At 40.6% G+C, this 20,833-nt stretch overlaps 1 protein-coding gene across 1 annotated transcript in view; it reads right to left on the bottom strand.

Annotated features, from left to right (window-relative positions):
• Window positions 1-20,833, bottom strand: part of trim71 (tripartite motif containing 71, E3 ubiquitin protein ligase) — a 60,897-nt gene that overhangs the window by 5,578 nt on the left and 34,486 nt on the right. The window contains exons 3-6 of the mRNA XM_057827963.1: window positions 10,382-10,516; window positions 3,608-3,850; window positions 334-831; window positions 106-246 (exon numbers count right to left, since the gene is read on the bottom strand). Of these exons, the coding sequence (XP_057683946.1) occupies window positions 106-246; window positions 334-831; window positions 3,608-3,850; window positions 10,382-10,516 (1,017 nt within the window). The remainder of the gene's footprint in view (window positions 1-105; window positions 247-333; window positions 832-3,607; window positions 3,851-10,381; window positions 10,517-20,833) is intronic.

Below are 20,833 nucleotides of genomic sequence, written 5' to 3'. Positions count from 1 at the left end.
TTAGACAGTTTTCAGCATGTGACATGCTTCTGAACTTGTGACTGCAAATATTTGCCCATTTGTCACAGCGTGGTTTTCAACAGTCTCTCAAGCACAATTTGGTACCTGCACACGGTGATTGTCTTTGTCGGCCACAATGATTCGTCTCTGACTGTCGCAGGCGACCCCGGCCGGACGATCGAACTGACCGGGCCGAGACCCTAGAGAGCCAAACTTGTGGTTGAATGTGCCACAGGGCTTGAATATCTACAGACGGTGAGAAAAAAAGTGTCATTAAATGGATTCACTTATTTAAATCTAGCATAAATCCAGATGTAGCATAAGACTTTCTACCTGTATGCGGTTGTTGCTGCGGTCTGCCACCACTACAAATCCCTCCTTGTCCACACTGATCCCCCACGGACGACACAGCTGACCATCCCCCTCGCCTTCGCCCCCGAACGATGACACTTGGGAACCCAGAGAGCCGTAGCTGCGTCCCGATTTCACAAACACCTTGAAGGGGCTGCCTTGAATGTGTTGATTGCACACCAACACTGACACCAAATGCTCCCCCTCACATTTGGCCACGTAGCCGACTGTGTACGAGCCATTTTGGTGGTCGGTCACTTCCGCCGCCGACAGGTTGGCATCGGCGACCGACATGACTATTGCGGTCACCATGTCGCCACCAGACAGACGGGGCTCGCCATCGTGGTCGTATCCGATCACGGTAAAAGCTGCGTGCTTGCCACGAAGCGCGCTGTTGAGACCGTCGCCATGCGCTTTGGTGACCGGGGCGAAGGCTCCACTGCTGATCAGGCCCATGGACTGGATAGCTATGTACAAAGCCTTTAAGAGCAAACAAAATCAGACTCAAAACATAAGCTTTTACGCACCAGTCATAGATGTTCTCGTATTATATTTCTTATTCAAATAGTTCCTAGAACCAGTGTTGTTTTTGGCAGCCCTTTTAGTTGTTTTGTCATCTTTTGGACGAAAATGCTTTAATATTTTAGTCATTTCAAAATGTTTTCGTCTCGTTTTAGTCGACGAAATCTCATACAAATTTCGCCTAGTTTTAGTCGACAGTTACTTAAAATGCTTCCGTCTGTAAAATTCACATGTTCGAGTCCAAAAATAAAGATTTCCAACCATTTCGGATAAACAGACAAATGAGCACATATTGTAGCGTCTACAAAAGGGGTGCCCAAGTCCAGTCCTCGAGCGCCCCTATCCAGCTTGTTTTCCATTTCTCCCTCCTCCAACCAGTGTTGTTAATAACGGCGTTACAATATAACGGCGTTACTAACGGCGTTATTTTTTTCAGTAGTGAGTAATCTAATTAATTACTTTTCTCATCTTGGCAACGCCGTTACCGTTACTGAGGCGGGAAAGGCGTACGTTACTATGCGTTACTAAGTTGGTTGAATAAAAAAAAAGTCAGAGGAGACAAGCGAGCAGAGCAGGAGTGGGGAAGACGCCGTTGCAAACGTGATGCTAGGTGGCTCCAATAATACCTGACTGTAGCCTACAAACTACGCCCACATGATACGGTAGATATCGCATATAATAGAACTAGATGCAAATGATAGACACGGTTGCATTGGCAACATGTTTTAAGGACTACATGCGTTAGTAAACAGCCGCCATCTTAAAGCAGTAGACCTATCAGGAAGGCTCTGTTGTAGAGATCCTTCCTAGCGAACCTCCTTTTTTTTTTTTTTTTTTTTAATCTAAAATGGTCCTAAATCGGCAAAATCTTGACTTAAATCTATCTTTAAATGATGAAACAGTTTTAAAACTTACACATGTTGAAAGTAGACAGAAGGGAACTCATGCAATAGCGGGAGCAATTTTAACAACTTTAACGGTTGATTCACAACTTTCAATGACTTCAACACATAGCAAAGGTTACTATCTAGTTATCGCAATACCCTTGTGTCTAGTTAAGTGGAGGGTAAAGAATTGGGCTAGGGCCAATTGTCCCAAAAACCCTTTAAACTTCACATTGTGTGACCTTTTTTTTTTTTTTTTTTTTTTTTTTGAGGGGAAAAAAAAAAAAAACATGAGCTTGCTGATGAGCTGATCATTTGATTCAGGTGTGTTCAAGGAGGGAAACATGGAAAACAAGCTGGATAGGGGCTCTCGAGGACCGGACTTGGGCACCCCTGGTCTACAAGGACAACGCCAACTTTGTGATAATACACAAGGGAAAAGCAGTACATTATTTTCAACAAGAAACTGCAATTTCTGGATAAATTACGACGGGGCTTTGCTGTGGTAGACACAGTTCTATCAGGTCACTCCTGTTGATTTGGGGACAATTTGGGGGGACACTTACTGTTCACATAAGGTCACTTCCTGTTGATTTGGGGACATACGGGGGACACATCCTGTTGATATCAGGGAACTTCCTGATGATTTGGGGACATTTCAGCAACACGTCTTGATGATATATCATTTTCTGCTTATTTGGGGACATTTCGGGGACACGTCCTGTTGCATGGCTGTTATTGACATGGACTTACTTGGGCGCCAGTTGAATGTCAATGGGCAGTCATGGTAAAGAAAAAAAAAAAAAAAAAATCACAAGTACCTACATTTTCCTTCCATTTAAAATGTATGGGAAATTTGGACGTACATGGCGGTCAGTGGTAACCCATTAGAAATGAATGGGACAGTTTTTGGCTAATTTGGGGGGAACCGTACGTTGTTGGCAAATTCTGTATACTTTTATGCCTCTTACCCTCCTGGAATTTTTTTATGTGTAAATCATGAAACTGGAGGACAAGTAGCGTATTGAATTGTTTTTTTTCTCCCCCCCCCCCCCCCCCTTCCCCCCCAAAAACCTGCGTTTACGGGTAAACGAAAAAGTAAAAAGTTTTGGAGGTCGTTTGAAAAATTCCCAGCAGCGCTCGAAAATTCCGGTCATTTTGATGTTTGAATGCTGACGAAAGAAACGCCATTCAAAAAAATTTTTTTTAAAAAGAATTTTACTTTCTGGGCCTTTGCTTTGCAAAGCCCCATCTAATTAAACCTACCTAAAAGCTACGAACTGAATGTATTAAAAAAAGCTGTCTGAGCGTTCAACATCCTCGAGACTTACTGACCGGAAAAGCTAAGTGGCTCTGCTTTAGAATGGCCAGCTCGCCATTCTGTGGTTAATGCTAGGAATTACATTTAGCATCTGATGATCACTCAGTACAGACCTTTAAAGGCTAAAGCAACATTGCATATTCTCTCTTGCCTGGATAAGAAAACAAATCTTACCATGTTTCCATACAAGCAAGAGCGCAGCGTAGCTTGAGATACATCCTAACCTTCGGCGACGAGGGAGGCGCAGCATATGTCACAGATGCAAGCTGACGTACTCCAGGTACAATATGAAAATGTCATGCATCGTGAACATATGACAGAAACAATGTCGCATTTTCGTCTCGTCAGATTAAAAAAACCTGACATTTGTCTCGTTATGGTCTAGTCTCCCTAACCACGTTTTTTACCTCGTCATCATCACGTTATCGTCATGAAAAAAATTGTTGGTCGGCGTAATATTTTCGTTATCGTCATTGTTGAATAAAACAACACTGCCTATTACTTAGAAAGATTGTATAGGATAGCCTACTTGGTCTGGAGGCGTGAACATGAACCGGTCATCCTCCTGCGGCTGCATCAGACTCCTCAGTGCTTTGAGTTCATGGATTTGTGTGAGCATCCGCTCGCGTGCCAGGAGCACGTCAATGTGGCGGCCCTCGTCCAGCACCTGGCTGACGGCGGCAATGGTGCTGTCCAACTTGGTCAGACTCTGGTGCAGTTTTTCCACTTGCAGGTACAGCGATTTTGCCTTCACCTGTCGGATCTTCTCCAACTGTAGGAAGTCAAGAGGAAATGCACCGTAATTTTCGGACTTTAAACCGCCACCCACTAAATTTGACACGGAAAAGGCATTTGTTCATAGATAAACCGCACTGGACTATAAGCCACAGATGTCTTCACTGTATTAAGGGATACTTACACCAAAAGATATTGACCAGTAACACTTTAATTGACAGCGGCATCATAAGACCAAATGAACCACCATAAAGCTATGAGCGAATTGGCTGCAAAGCTTCATTGCTTCAAGAAGCTTCATTTGGCCATTACTGCTCCAGTGGGGGAGACATTCAACCTCTGCTGCCACCTGCTGTCAACACTGTTGCCGTGCAACATGCCTCCTAACATGCATTGCAGCGCTACAGATGTAAACAACACTCAAAATTAATGTTCTGTGCTAGTTATTTCTGTAGCTACTGTTCCAGTTTCATTAAATGCTAGTTATGGTAGTCGGTAACACTTTATTTGACAGTGGCGCCATAAGACTGTCATAATACCATGATAATTATGACATGAGCAATAATGAATGATTATGACAGATGTCGTTTTGTGTTATCCGGCAAATTATTTCACTTTTGAATGGATGAAAAAGATCAGAGCTGGGCATAAATAAGGATAGTGACAATTTGCTGGATGACACTTAATGACATCTGTCATGACTCGTAAGCATGCATTAATGCCCATGATAGTGTCATGGTATGATTATTACGCTCTTATGGCACTCTTATGACGCCGCTGGCAAATAAAGTGTTACCCATTAGCCCAAATAAATCAACAAATAAGCTGCACTGTACAATAAGCCGCACGATTCAAAATGAGGGAAAAAACGAGCGGCTTACATTCCGAAAATTACGGTATGTATGAGGAAATGTAGGTTTGACAATAACTTGTCCATCCACATGGTGGCAGTAATGTGCATATTATTTGTAACTGCATGAAGCACAAATAAAACTGTCTTATCTTTTTGCTTTTTAAAAGTGATGTACTTATCTCAGGATGAGGTACCACGTTTAGATTTTCTGACAGCGAAAAAAGGAGGCTTGGCTAGCACACAGAACTCCAACTCTGCTGTCAAGTACTGATTAATTGGTACGGGGAGATCATGAGTTTCAGTTCTAGAAGTCAGTCAGAGAGAAAATAGGCAAACTGTTGAAACAAGGTGAGGGAAGAACCTGAGCGGCAAGGATTAGTCTCCTACTTAGCGTCACCCAACACAAAGGGTTTAACACAATAAACTGACAGTGTTCAATGGTGAGGGGAAATTTTTTCAGTCCCTCCCTACTCGGGCTCCATAAGAGGACTCTTTGTTGACTCTTGGCCAGAGTAGAAGTGCAATTTGCACATGTGAGAGTGGATTTACATTTTATAGTCCATGAAGACAAAGCCTCTTGTTGGCCTTTCTGATGGATACCCTGAGGTGGAGCATCCACACCGCCAAGTCAGGAAGACGTATGGATAAGAAAAGGACCTTGATCATTCCGTCTTTGTGGAAAACAACCCCGCATGCCAGCACAACTCCCACTAAAACGATCCTCCCACGCAATATGCATCACCGCTCACATCGGTGATGAGTCTAACAGCTAAGCAGTGAGGAAACACAATGCCGGGTGACTGTAGCATCTTTCCGGATTCGTTTCACAGACAATGCCGCCCATCATCGTACTTGCTGGCAGGAAGCCCCCCGCTGAGCCAAGGGGCTCATCTTGAGTAATTCATTCTTATCTCGTGAGCTATTGTACTGGAAGAGCAAGAGGACTGAAAGCAGGCTGATTAAACCAGAAATTTGTTCTGCTTGGTTAAACACATTTAGTAATTAATCTTTAATAGTTAAACTGACCGTAAAACACGCTGGTAACTGACTAACACAGCCAACTCCCCTTGGCTGATGTGTCATGCTCTTGTACAGATTTTCACTTTGATGTCCAACATAAAATGTCACATTTTGGTCTTCTTTAGAATGGAAATGAAATAATCGAAAGCAGAAGCTCTCATCTTGAAAAGATCAGCAGAGTCTCCGTGCAGACTTCTCGGGTTTCACGCACCCTTAGTTCCATGGCATTCCTCTCAAATCCGCACTCCTTGTAGAAAATCTGAGAATTTACCACAACACGGCACAGCCTGACATCTTTTTCATGGCTAAAGGATTCAATTGAATTAAAGTGACATTTACAGCCACATTGAAAACCATAAATACATCCATGCGCTCGAGTTGAGATCCAAATCTCCAACAGCGCTGCTGCAGACAACTTTAATCAGTCTGGATTGACGGGAGTTACACACCTCCACCACACTTTTATGGATGGACAGATAAGAATAATCTAATAAAGCAGTAAATGTGTGAGCATATTCAAGACTGTGATAGCGTTAAATATGAAATATACAGTGGGGCAAACAAGTATTTAGTCAACCACCAATTGTGCAAGTTCTCCTACTTGAAAAGATTGGAGAGGCCTGTATTTGTCAACATGGGTAAACCTCAACCATGAGAGACAATGTGGAAAAAAACAGAAAATCACATTGTTTGATTTTTAAAGAATTTATTTCCAAATTAGAGTGGAAAATAAGTATTTGGTCACCTACAAACAAAGCAAGATTTCTGGCTGTCAAAGAGGTCTAACTTCTGAGAGCTGAGACCACAGTAACAAAGGCTACTATCAGTAACACAATGCGCCACCTGGGACTCAAATCCTGCACTGCCAGACGTGTCCCCCTGCTGAAGCCAGTACATGTCCAGTCCCGTCTGCGGTTCGCTAGAGAGCATTTGGATGTTCCAGAAGAGGACTGGGAGAATGTGTTATGGTCAGATGAAACCAAAACAGAACTTTTTGATAGAAACACAGGTTCTCGTGTTTGGAGGAGAAAGAATACTGAATTGCATCTGAAGAACACCATAACCACTGTGAAGCATGGAGGTGGAAACATCATGCTTTGGGGCTGTTTTTCTGCAAAGGGACTAGGACGACTGATCTGTGTAAAGGAAAGAATGAATGGGGCCATGTATCGAGAGATTTTGAGTGAAAATCTCCTTCCATCAGCAAGGGCATTGGAGATGAGACGTGGCTGGGTCTTTCAGCATGACAATGATCCCAAACACATAGCCAGGGCAACAAAGGAGTGGCTTCGTACGAGCATTTCAAGGTCCTGGAGTGGCCTAGCCAGTCTCCAGATCTCAAAATCTGTGGAGTCCGTGTTGCCCAACGACAGCCCCAAAACATCACTGCTCTAGAGGAGATCTGCATGGAGGAATGGAGCAACAGTTTGTGAAAAGCTTGTGAAGAGTTATTGCCAACAAAGGGTACATAACAAAGTATTGAGATTAACTTTTGGTATTGACCAAATACTTATTTTCCACCATGATTTGCAAATAAATTCTTTAAAAATCAAACAATGTGACTTTCTGGTTTTTTTCCCCCACATTCTGTTTACCAATGTTGACAATTACAGGCCGCTCTAATATTTTCAGGTGGGAGAACTTGCACAATTAGTGGTTGACCAAATACTTATTTGCCCCACTGACCAACTGTGAAACAAACCACACATGATATTGCTACAGAGTCTTACGACATCCATCTACATGCAGCTTTCGTCCGGCCTGACTGGTATTCCTACCGCTCTCACCGGCATTCCTCATAGTTTAGTAAGCAGACAGAGAGAGAAAAGCACATCATAAATCTTACGGTCAGCTGCCCCCATAAAGACAACGGCTACAAGAGGGGTATAGCAATCTACGATTCATCTCGACATGTGTAGCCAGTCAGTTGGTTGATTCACTATCGGTGTATAGGAGAAAGAAAAAAATGAAACGGGAGTTAGTGTTGTCAAATGGCTTTGTCAGGCAGGCTGTGAGTTGAGCAGTTGTGTGGGGAAGACTGACCTACAAATGCGTCACAGCTGTGTGGGCGGCTATAAGCAGGTGAGACGCAGGTCAGCTTTAAAATATTATCAAGCCTAAAGCCATGAGCATACTGGTATTAAAAAAAGAATTCCCATCTCGTCCATCCATTTTATATATCCTGTTCAGGGTCACTGAAGGAGCGTGAGACTATCCCAGGTGACCAGAACTATTGTGAAGCGAAATAGATTTAAAAGTTAGCTATGTGAACCATTGTATGAGCAATTGCAGTGTTTCACAGTAACCAACTGAATTCAGTCTGAATTATAGAAAGAAAGGCAGCAACAAATTCAGGAAATGTTCTTAAGTTACTTTCTTTGCTCATGAAAGATATGGGATAGACCGGGTGTGAATGTTTGAGTTGGCTTTTGTTAGCTCAGTTAAGTAGCTGCTTGGTAACCAGCTAGCTGTTTAGCCAGACTGCGTGTCAACTGAGCCACAGCTGGTCAGATGTGACCACAGACGCTAGTGCATAACGTTATCTAAAAGTGATTGAAAATGCACTAACAGCTGTGTCTGGTCATTGGGGCAGTTTACATGGCCAATCTGCGACACCGAGACGCAATGACTTTTGCGGAATGGCCTCGCCTTTGGGGCCGTTTACATGGTCGCTCTCCGAGAATACGAAAAATTTCCAATTTGCATTTATATGGTTCCGTCTCCATTCGAACAATGTCGTAATTCCGTGTGGAAACGATGTAGTATGTAGTACTTTGACCCCAACAACCACCTCAGCCTGTAAGACATCATACCCGCCCACTAGGGCTGGGCGATATGGCCTAAAGTACGAATCATGGTAAATTGAGCAGATTTACCTCGATAACGCTAAATGACGATAAATTCGCTCAAGCGGACTGTTATATAATTTTGAAATACAATTTAACTGTTTCTCATTGATTTATATACCAGATTTCAATTTAACATATTTAAACAATTGTACATGCAGTCTTAACATTAAATGTGTAAAATTTCTCGTAAACCATAAGAATTCAAGTATGAACATTTATAACAGCTTGTATGACTTGAACAATGTACGACATTGTAAAAATCAATACGACGACTGAACAAAACACTTCAGACAGACAACTTGTTATTGCTAGTTTGCGCAACTACAGGTGTACCTTTTTTTTTTTTTTTTTTTTTTTAAACTAATTCATTAAGGAAATTTTTGATGACACTTATTACTACTTTTTGGAACACTTAAATTCTTTATTAAAGTACAAATAAACACGTAAATAACAACAATAAATAAATAAACAAGGAGGTCAAATGCTGATAGCATTAACTAGTGCAAAAGACTGGAATGTAAACAGATTCAGAACACTGATTTCGCCTTTCCAACATGATTCAAAACAATTCTGAAAAAAAAAAATCATTAATATTATAGTATACTACTATATATAATAGTAGCATAAAAATTATTCATTGCCAATCAGATTTTTCATAAAGGGTGTCATTTTAAAGCTACTTTTAGTGTAGAATCTGAGTTCTGAAGTATGTGGATTAACTCCAGAAATCGTTATTTATATGACGACCATGACGTGCTTTTATTTTGAAATGTTAACTGGAAGTACGTTCGCTAAAACGCTATACGTAAACTTTACACTCCGCAAAAAAAGCTCTTTTTAGTGTCATTGGATGTGGTGTCAGTAATCTTTTTTTTTTTCATTTGCAAAAGCTGTTAACCAGCAATTTTTCATGTTTAAAGTGTCACCTTTTAACTGCAAGTTTGCATTTTGGAGAAGACTGCCAATTTTATAGCAGGCTAAAGTAGGTTGTCTTTTTTCCCCATTTGCCTCAATGTAGCAATGCTAACGTTTACAGTGTTTAATATCGATGTGTTTCCTTATTTTGTATGTCTGAACTTTAATTCTACTGCGTGTGATGACCAATAAACATCTGTTAAAGGAGCTGGAGTCTCATGTGCCATCAGCACGCACGCACATATGTATGCGCGCGCGCGGCGATAAACCACAGCCATGAAAATTACCGCCCTCATTTTTATTTACCGTGCGATAAATGGACTCATTGCATATCGCGACAGGCTTAGCAACTTCAATAAAACATGTCTTTAGTTAGTTAGATGGACTTACGATGTGCCAGCTTGTAATTGTCTCCTGTCGTCTTCCAAAATTACAACTGGGTGACGGCGCTTTAGGTGTTCATTTACGGCCGATGTGCAGCCAAGCTTGGCATTGAAGAGACAGGGCACAACAGTGTACCCTCCTTTGTTTCGTTGAAATAAGTCAATGTTTTGGCCACTCTGGCGCGCTTTTTTGGCTTTTTGTGCTTTTTGTGCCACTTTCCCCGCTTGCATATCAAGCGTCCGACATTAAGAAAAATTTCCCGACCCTCCCGCCCCTAAAAATTTTCTCCTCGGATCGAAACAATTCATATATGTAACCCTTTATGACTTCAAAACGGCAAATTTCGCAGAAAGGTGAGAGATTTTCATGCCTGTTAAATGCACCTTAAGTGTAGTACTGACAGGAATAAAAATTAGTCGGCAAAATATCCCGAAGAAAGATATCTGTCCTAGTGTAGACCTAGCCTTAGGGTTTGTTTTTGGTGATCAGATCAATTTTTCAGTTACTAGAACATGTAAAAAACGCATAGTAATAGGAAAAAGTTTACCTTCCACAGTAGTTCACACTCTCTCTCCTCCAACGCCTTCTTGTGTCTGAGGACCAGGGCCTTCACTTCAGTCTGCACTACCTTAGCCTTAATCTCCACCTGCTCTGCCATTGCTTGGACCTTCTCCATGCTCAGCTAAAGAGGAAAAAAAAATGATATGACCCAAATCAAAAAAGGAGGACAAAGACATAAATGCTCTGGACATTAGGATATAGCATTTACTTTCTCCTAATACCAAACAAAACGTAACATATGTAACAAACGTAATATTTTTTCTTTAAAAAAAAACAAAAAAAAACTCCATTGCAGGTTGAAGAAATGCAAATATGAGAAATACCCAATCACAAGTAACAAGGATAAACTTGAAAATTCTCATATTGATTTATTTAAATTTACAATATTTATCTGGTTGCTCCTTCTGCATTTTGTGGGAGGTCAGAGGGTGAGTCAGACCGCACAGGGACAAAGGCGAGGTAGGATAAGGCCGTCTTTGTGATATCAGCCGCAGGGCTCAAAGGTCAGCTAAACCTTACAGGTCATGATCTGCAACCCCTGTCTTAGGAGGCATACCATACTCCCCTCCCCACTTGAAGCCCTGCCAGAACAAAGACCGGCAGTGGGGTATTTTTCTCTTCATTGCTGCGCCAACTGAGGTGGGAATCTGAAGGGACAACTAAATTAGTCGTCCTGAAAAGGCAACAGAAAGGGTGAAATCCAGTGATAAGTCAGTACTGTCATGTGTGTCACATAACCATTTTTTACACTGATGATGGGGGCAAATTTGAGCATTCCTCCTTGGATTGAAATTCGGTCAAGACCATTTTGTTATATGCTGTCTGTGATTATCTTTAAACGATTATTATGTGGTGTGCAGCTTCTATTTCTTCTACAAATCATTGCTCTTTTTCTTGATTAATTGGTAATTGGCAAATTTATTAGTGCATTATTGCCATTCTACTATGACGACACTCCATTTTTTGTATTATCTGAGTCTGCTTGCTCTGTGGCACGATACTGCCTCTCAAGGGTTTTGCTGGTACTACTACTGATTTTCAGAGGAGTTATCCTTGTGTGTGTGGTAGGGCTGAATAATATTGGAAAAAACTTTTGGGGGGTTTGCGATATACTGTATATGATTACCGTACACATAATCACAGATTTTAGAACAGAAAGAAAATGTTAAGGTGTTAAAAATCAGACTGCGTATGGAATGAATGTTTTCCACAAACTAAGTATTACGTCTTTTTTTTTTTTTTTTTTTGTCTACCTTTAGGTGCCTCGGCTTCTTGTCTTTATGAGATTCTCTCTCACTCCTTTCCACGTATTCCCAGCAGAGCACAGCTTGCTGCACAAAGAGGGTCCAAGTGACCAATCAGACCACAGAGCTCGGACCAACCGGCACAGTCACAAGACCAGGGTCAGGGGTCAAAGAAGATAATGGGGGTGGAGTGGGCGGAAATTTCCTACCTCAGGGGAGAGGAGTGTGTGCATGTGTGTGTTTACATATTATCTGGCGTCAGCATTTACTCCTGTGGTGACCTCTGATAGAATGGAGAAGCAAACACTAAGTAGCTGCACAGCAACATATTGCCAGATGGTGGGATAGCTTTTCCTGAAGTTCAGCTGCTAGCTTGAGAGGGTCTTTAAAAAAATTAATTTAAAAAAAAAATACACCCGCTGGTCAAGTGTGGGCTCTAAGGGACCTGGTTTCAGTTTCAAAGTATGTGCCACGTGGCGAGCGCTCCGACATTTGACGGAGAGAGAGTCTGCGTTGTGCTGAGGTTTTGGAATTTCGAGAAGACCCCGGGTGAACTCATAGCTATACATGCATGAGCGAGTCAGGCAGATGTAGGTCACACAGAGATAGGGAGAGGTGGGGCACAGGTTTTGTTGAGGAAATAGTGTGTGCTTGCATGTAACGTGACCTTAGATAGCATTTCATGTTTCCACCATGTCCTACCAAGGTCATAAGTGTGTGTTCTAAGAGGACAGACTGATAAGGCAGTTGACTTAAAGAGCACTTTTATCTTTTGGAATGCTAGGCGAGTCTTTACAGAGCTCCGGTTTCATGCTTTAACATGAAATTTTCATTGGAAAAACCTCTTCATGGCTTGATACAAAATGTCTGAAGTGGTCAGTCAGACCATAGTCAAGAATGTCATAGGAGTCTGACTTCAAATTAGCATAAAAGGCTATGCTGTATGGATATACTTATTAAGAATCGCTCTTCAAAAATGTGTTCACTTCTGGTATGGCACCATTTCGGGTCAATTTTGAAATAAATGGGAGGTTGCGTGAAAACACTTGGAATTAATATCTTAATATCTCAAAAACGATAGCAGCACAAACGAAATTTTTTACATCACAAACTGACACCATTTTTAATCAAAATGGGGGGTCTGGTTGACGTCAGATTGACCTACCATAATTTCTCGAATATAAGGCGCACCCGTGTATAATGCGCACCCCAAATTTACTAGTAAAATCTAGGGAAAATTATTGTACCCGTTTATAACGTGTACCCTAATTTTAGCACCAATAAATAGATGAATACAAGAAAACAGAGCTTGTGTACAGATACAGAAATGTCATTTTACTGACTGGTGAAACACAGCACAAGCATAGTATATTGGTAGTTCAAAACATTACCATAAACTGACAATATTTACGGTAATAATATGATTTGACAACTTGTCCAATTTACCAGAATCTAGGAGAAAACAAAACAGATGTGACTTTTCTTTTAAAGACTGCTGTATAACTTGCTTGTTTCATCATGATGAATAAATGTTTCTTCCATGAATTTAATACGGTAAAATGAAAGTGAGAACATAAGTCTGAAATCCGAGAAAGTTCATCGCTGTCAACACTGTGACATATTGGTATTCTATGTTATGTTGTTCTATGTTGTGGCACTGGTGGATCCATGCTGCTGTATTGTCATATCTATGTTGTGATTGTCTATGAGCCAGAGGGCCGCTGAGGCTAGACAAAAGAGCGCCGCATTATAGCCGGACTGTCGGCATTTAAGTTCATTGAAAGCAAGAAATAAAACGTTGAACACGGCACTCGAAGTATTCGAGTTTTTTTAAGACCAGATAAAACAGACACGACAGTAACAATAGGAACTATTGTTATTTGAGTTAGTTGACCGACACACACAGGAAGTCTGTGTTGTTACGTTTGTTATGGTCAGAGTTGCTGAGCTGCAATAAACGTTGACTCAAATGAGTTCAAGAAATTAAATTATGTGCTTTATGAAGAGTGAAAAAAGCAGAATTTAACACAGACAAAATCATTCGGCCGATCAGAGTGAAGTATTGCCGAAACAAAATGGTGACGTCAGGTACCGTAATGGTCGGCAACGGATCGCCGCATACGTTTCTTCAACACAACGTGGCCGTGTCAATTAAAAAAATATCTGTTTATATATATATAAAATATATATATATTTCTGTCTCCATCCATGTACCCGTTTATAATGCGCACCATGATTCTGCAAGTTGATTTTGGGGAAAAAAGTGTACGTTATATTCGGGAAATTACGGTATATAAGAATTGTAAATATCTTAAAGGGATCCACGGATAGATGGCTTGTAGTTCTTAAAAAATAAACGTTAAAATGAGTTAATTTGATATTGAAACCCCTCTTGATGTTTTCGTTTTTATACAATTTGTAAAATTAGTTTAACTAGTAAGTCGCCATTGTTGTTGGCGTCGGAGGGCGGTGACGTCACATGGTTACACTGCCAGGCTTCCAGAGTAGGACTCTAGCAACATAAACATGTCATCTGTTCAACCTTTTCAATTTGAACCTAAGAGGAACATTAATGAGCATGACAGCTCTGTCGCCATTTCACAAAACTAGACGCAAAAGCAAAATGAACAGGACAGACGGGAAGAGACGAGGGGAAAAAAATTCTGCCAAAAACGTGCCACAAGAGATGAATTTGACACCCAAAGTACCATCGTGCACTTTCAGCTTGTTTTGTTTAGATGCATACAGACAGAACATATTAAAGATGCCTTAAGAAAATACTTAAACTTAGTAATATCAAATAAGGGTGGTTTAAACATGCTACGTGACTAATGTGGTCAGCATATCACCAATCTGCTTCAAAGCTACCACAAAAAAAGACAATGCTTAAAAGCATGAGGGGGAAACACATGCAAAAAGTATTTTGAGGCAATGAAAAGGGAATAAAAGACTCAATAAAAACACAAATGGTAAGTACACGCCGCTTTTAACCGATGTGCGCATGTGTTGGACGTCTCACCGCGTAGAAGGAGTTGGAGTAACCCGGTAGTGTTCCTCTAGTGACAGTGACAATCTATGTCATCACCCCGATACTCCATTGCGCACATAAAACACGGTGCCCTCCGTAGGTTAAAACATGTACTGAATATTATAGATTTTTAAATGACTGGCAATATTTTGTGTTTCTAATAACGTATTTTAGTAATAGAGAACAATTGTGGCATATTAGAGCCTATGAGTCTTTAAGTCTGAGGTTCCCTTTAAAAACGACAGCGTAGCACAAATGATTGAGATCATTTTTATATACATTTGCGTCTGATAGAACCTCCGTGAAGTTGGCCCCTAAGTGTCAGTGAAGAATACAATTTTAGGACTTTCCAAGTTACATCAACAAAAAAGCTAATGACATCGAAATCAACAAAATCAGCACATTTGCATTATTTGACAACATCTACTGCAGTATATTCTCTGTATAATGCGGAAACTAAAAAAGGCAGCCCTCCTCTCCGCATTCCATAATTAGCTAAATGACAAGCAGCAGCGAGTGTCTGTGAGGCATGAACCTAGGGGGTGTACGAAGGGGCATGTGAACAAGAGGTGGGCGAAGTGTTCCACTTCTTTCAAAGAGGAGAGGATTTTTCCTTTCTCTCAAATCCTTTAAATACCTCATCTACCCTCCCCCATCCTCCACTCACTCCCCTTCCCCCTGTGACCTTCATCCCTGCCCCCGCCAGACCTCACCCCGTGTGACCCTCCCCTTTTCAGAACCAGCTGGACACCTCTAACCCGAGCGGAAAAATCCAGGGGACTGGTCACTACCCTCTTTCACAAACTTTATTGGACCAAGGCGCAAAAATGCCCTGAAGTACTTTAAATAATGACATAAACACAGTTTAAATGTACTGTCATCTAGTAGAATAGCATTTATGACAGCTAGTCACTGAACCTTTCTGGCATAGCTCAATGAACAAAGATGTATTATTTATGGACCAATTCATTGAAATTGGACTATTTCCCTTGCGATATCCCACATGTCTAAATCCACACAGTGGTTCAGAATCACTCGACTAATCAGTGCTGGCTTTAAGCTGCCTAAAACATAAAAAAGCATGTTTATTTCATATTTACACGGTATTTTAGGCTCCTGAATGAAATGGACCGCTTAGATGTGTGTTGAAGCGATCGAAATATTTATTCAGTTTTTTTTAATCCCGTGCTACGAAAGTGATGACTTCTGGCCACGGTCTCGGATTGAGGAAGAAGGCGAATTTGACATCAGCGGACTAACCACATTCACAATACAGCCATTAATATCGTATGCAGAAGAACTGCAGATTCAGCCAATTTTGCAGATTAATTTGTTTATTTTTTGCATTACGCCAAACCAATGTGCTGCAGGCTTTTGTTGCTACACCAGGAAGAGTAGTGCGAGGCTTTTCGGATTTCTAAAAGATCTTGTTCACTACGAAGAATGGGCAAAACAAGTGTGACAATGGAGCAACCACTGGACAGATGACTAATTCAGTAAGCTACGTGTTATGTTATGTCAAATACTGGGATCAAGGCAAAACGTTTTAAGAAGGAGGTGGCTTGCATTTTGTGGGTGACAATGCTCCCTGTCCACCGAGAAGTCCACTCGGCCGACGACTTATCGCACACCATGGTTGCCGGTTGATGAAGGCGTGCCTCGGCTTGGGCCCCGGGAGCTCCCCGCTCTCGTCTCCGGTTCTCGATTGTGTCCAGACTTCCAGCCCCCTCGGTCCTCTTCGCGTGCCCGCCGAGAGAGCACTATCTTCGGCTTGGGCTCGGGAAGCCCCTCACTCTCGTCTCCGGTTCTCTATTGTGTCTATTTTTTTGTTGCACTTGTATGTTTATGATGTTTGTTTATCTACCATCCTTGGATAACATTGGGAGTCCAACTGAATGTAAAAGAGGGCTTATTCACCGCCACAAAAGCTTTGGGAGCAAAATATTATAAGGGTGCAAAATTTGGCAGAACACAGACAACGAGCACTGCCTGCCTGCCGGGGCCACAGGAGAACAACGAGCCGAAACTTGCTCGCTGCCGGGGACTGGCCGATCGGTGAAGACAATAGCCCCTGCCGCGGTGTGTGACATGGGTTTGGGTAGTTTTGTGTGATATTTCGTTTTCGAAAGGCAAGGAAAAGACTTGGAAAAGCCGCTCTGTTCGGTTAGCATATTGCACAGCTGTCACGCCTCCTGTTTTGTTTACGCTCTTTCCTCCGTCTCCGAAGCCGGGGCAGGGAAATAACAAAAGCCAGACTAACTCCGGTGGCACAAAATACCGTTCAGGAGGTGCAAGAACTCGACAATTTTGCCCATTATGCAGTAACTTTGCTCTGTCGTACTAAATAAATGCATTTTTTTTCATATTCCATTTAGCACAAGACTGTTTTTTGTGATGACCATACCATTTTTTTAGCAATTAGGGAAAAAAACTTTGATGTAAAGAATATCCAGTAAAAATATTGGAGTAGAAATATTAAAACGATGACATTTTGCTGCTCTCTGTCGCATTTTCCTCGTTCTGAAATCTTCCCCCTCAATGGGCTGAATTCTTAAATCAACCGATATACTCTGCCGATGTTATCACCCAGCTGGACGCGCTAGAGCGCTATAAGGACAGGCGGGGCTAAACGGCAGATTAAAAAACTCATTTCTCGTCATCTGCACTTTGCCAAATTGTTGTATATAGTCGAATCACCTCAAAATATGATTTTAATTCACATAATAATGCTATTTAAGACTTTGTTTTCATCCTGTCACAGGCACTTTAAGCTGAGAGAAAGGGGAAGATTCTGCTTGCTCTTTGCGAAAGGATGGATACGTTTTGATTTGGTTTGACAGATTGTTGAATGTCATTAAGGCAGTTTCATTAGTGCCAACAGGAGAGAGCAGCATAACTGACTGCTTCAATGAGTATGACATAGCAATTCTCTTGAAGATTTAACATTTGTGTTTTTTTTAAACGGGATGAAGTGGACCGAGCCGTAACCCCTGACTATGAGACTGTGTGTAAAGGGTTTTCCCCTACGCCCGTGTTTGGTTTGACACCCGACACTCACCTCCTGCTCTGTTGCTTTGAAAGCTGTCAGGCAAGTATTGACTGGATCAGGGATTTTCAACCAATGAACTCAAAAGTGAAACGCAGAGCCATTTTGGGTGGGTTGCGGTCAGGTAGTATATTACAGTGTCCGCTGTTTACAATGGCGCCGGCATATGACATTTTGAGGCTACACACAGTGTAATAGAGTTTAATTATTTATTTAGCACTAAACAATAGTTATTTCACAATTCTGTGAATTATTAGGGCTGTCAAAATTATCGCGTTAACGGGCGGTAATTCATTTTTTAAATTAATCACGTTAAAATATTTGACGCAATAAACGCACATGTCCCGCTCAGACAGATTTAAATGACAGTAGAGTGAAATGCCCACTTGTTAATTGTGTTTTATGGAGTTCTGCCGCCGTCTGCTGGTGCTTGGGTGCGACTGATTTTATAGGCTTCAGCACCCATGAGCATTGTGTAAGAAATTATTGACCTCAACAATGGCAGGCTACTAGTTTATTTTTTTGATTGAAAATTTTACAAATTTTATTAAAACGAAAATATTAAGAGGTGTTTTAATATAAAATTTCTATAACTTGTACTAACATTTATCTTAAGAACTACAAGTCTTTCTATCCATGGATCACTTTAACAGAATGTTAATGTTAATGCCATCTTGTTGATTTATTGTTATAATAAATACAGTCCTTATGTACTGTATGTTGAATGTATATATCCATCTTGTGTCTTATCTTTCCATTCCAACATTTTACAGTATATATAATTTACAGGAAAAATATGACATATTTTATAGATGGTTTGAATTGCGATTACTTGCGATTAATTACGATCAATTAATTTTTAAGCTGTAATTAACTCGGTTAAAAATTTTAATCGTTTGACAGCCCTAATATTTATGCTTCTGAAACACATTATTTCCAAAGGGAAATGCATATCTGTCAAGTTGTACGGTTTCGGCGTAATTTGTACAAGTGAGTACTGATTTTTAAATGTGTACGCCGTACGTTCAAAATCTGTATGTTTTTTCGTGCATTACTTTTTTTTTTCTCTGTTCGGATTTTGTCACCGTTTTGGCAACAAGACAATGTGCTTTACTATGCGTTACTACATTGGTTGAATGACGCGAGAGACACGGAGAGAGAAGAGTGTTTATTGTGACGCTGTAGCAAACGCGATGGTAGGCGGCCCCAATATTTCCTGACTGTAGCCGACAGCCTACAATCTACGCCTAGATATCACATGCATATAGCACTACATGCGAAATGACAGACTCAGCGGCGTTAGTAAACAGCCGCCATTTTAAAGCAGTAGACTTCTCAGAAAGGCTCTATTGTAGTGAACCTTCCTGGAGAACCCAAGTAACTTTTTAACTAAAATACTCCTAAATCGGCAAAATCTTGACTTGCATCCATCTTTAAACGATGAAAGTTTTAAAACTTTCACATGTCGAAAGTAGACAGAAGGGAACTAATGCAAAAACGGGAGCAATTTTAACAACTTTTGATTCACAACTAGTGCTGCAACGATTAATCGATTAACTCGAGTATTCGATTAGGAAAAAAAGATTCGAATTAAATTTGGTGCCTCGAGTATTCGTTGAATTAAAGTGGGGTTTCAATGGTTTATTTTTAAAGTGTTTGGATTGAGTTTTATTGATTTGGGTGGCTACACTGCCCTCTTGTCTGCCTCATTTCACATGGCTGAATCCAGCTGGTCCATGTTAAGACCAACATAAGCTAAGTTTTTGTTTTAGCTAATGCTCTCTAATGCATTCGTAATTTAGTTTACAGGCATATATAGCCATTTTCTGTGTGAATATGTTTCCGAACCATTTGTTAAAAGAAAAAAAAAGGGCGTTTTATAGCATTTAAGCTAGCAGACTTTTGCTGTACATAAATTCTTTTTTTTTTTTTTATAATGTTTGAGGCTCAGCTCGGGTATTTTAATTTTTCATGTTCCTTATCCGATTACTCGATTATTCGAATAACTAGTTCATCGATTAATCGACTACTAAAATAATCGATAGCTGCAGCCCTATTCACAACATTAAATGACTTCCAAACATAGCAAAGGTTACTATGATTTTTTTTTTTTTTTTTTTAAACATGAAAGGTAACACCACTTACTTTCCCAAGTAACTAATTGCTCTTACATTCAGGTAACTGAGTTACTAACTCAATTACTTTTTGGGAGAAGTAATTTGTAACTAATTAATTACTTTTTAAAAGTAAGATTAACAACACTGGTCATAAAGATGAAGTCTGCAGAATGAAAAGTGACGAAAGTGGAGATTTTATTCTGCCAATTTATTGCCGAACACAACTGGCCTGCAACTATTGCTGATCACTTCTCAGAATTAGCAAAAGAAATGTTCCCTGACTCAAAGATTGCATCGGTAAGTTAATTTTATCAATTGACCTTTTTAATTTATAATTGGAAACGCTAACGAACTACCTTCAAGTCAAACTGAATTGTGAGCTGAAGTGCCATGCAGTGCAGCCATCAAGACATGATAGAAATAGCCAAAAGTCACTGTTAAATTTTAGTAAACATGATGTAGCTGAAGATATTGTTCTTTGATTGCACCAGGTTATGTGTTACAACATTACAAATAAATTCATATTTTAAAAATTGAGTTTTATTTTTGTTTCATATTCCACGCAGTATACAACGTTGTACAGTGTTGTCAGTAACGCATTAGTTAGTAACGCGTTACTGTAATCTGATTACTTTTTTCAGTAACGAGTAATCTAACGCGTTCATTTTTCTACACCAGTAATGTGATTAAAGTTAGTTTCCTTAGTGTCTCTGCTTTACTATTTTTTAATTGCCTCATAACGTATGTAAAATGAAGATTATTGTACGAACAGCATTTTGAATAGAAAATGCTAAAATAAAAGTCTCATGTCACATGTGTTGTGGGACTGAAGGCGTGGGCCAGGCGGGTGGACATTGGAGCCGAATGTTGACACGTTGCGAGGGAATGTTGATCTGTGGATATCCATGAATGATGGTGAGTATTTTCCTTCATTCTGGAGGGTATCAGCAAAAGGTTGGACTTCCTACATGCGCGGCCGTTTCGTAGCTTTGTTGTAGGAACG

This window comes from Corythoichthys intestinalis, chromosome 22 (genome assembly GCF_030265065.1).
Source record: "Corythoichthys intestinalis isolate RoL2023-P3 chromosome 22, ASM3026506v1, whole genome shotgun sequence".
NCBI lineage: Eukaryota > Metazoa > Chordata > Actinopteri > Syngnathiformes > Syngnathidae > Corythoichthys > Corythoichthys intestinalis.
This window is presented reverse-complemented; position numbering and strand designations above follow the sequence as displayed.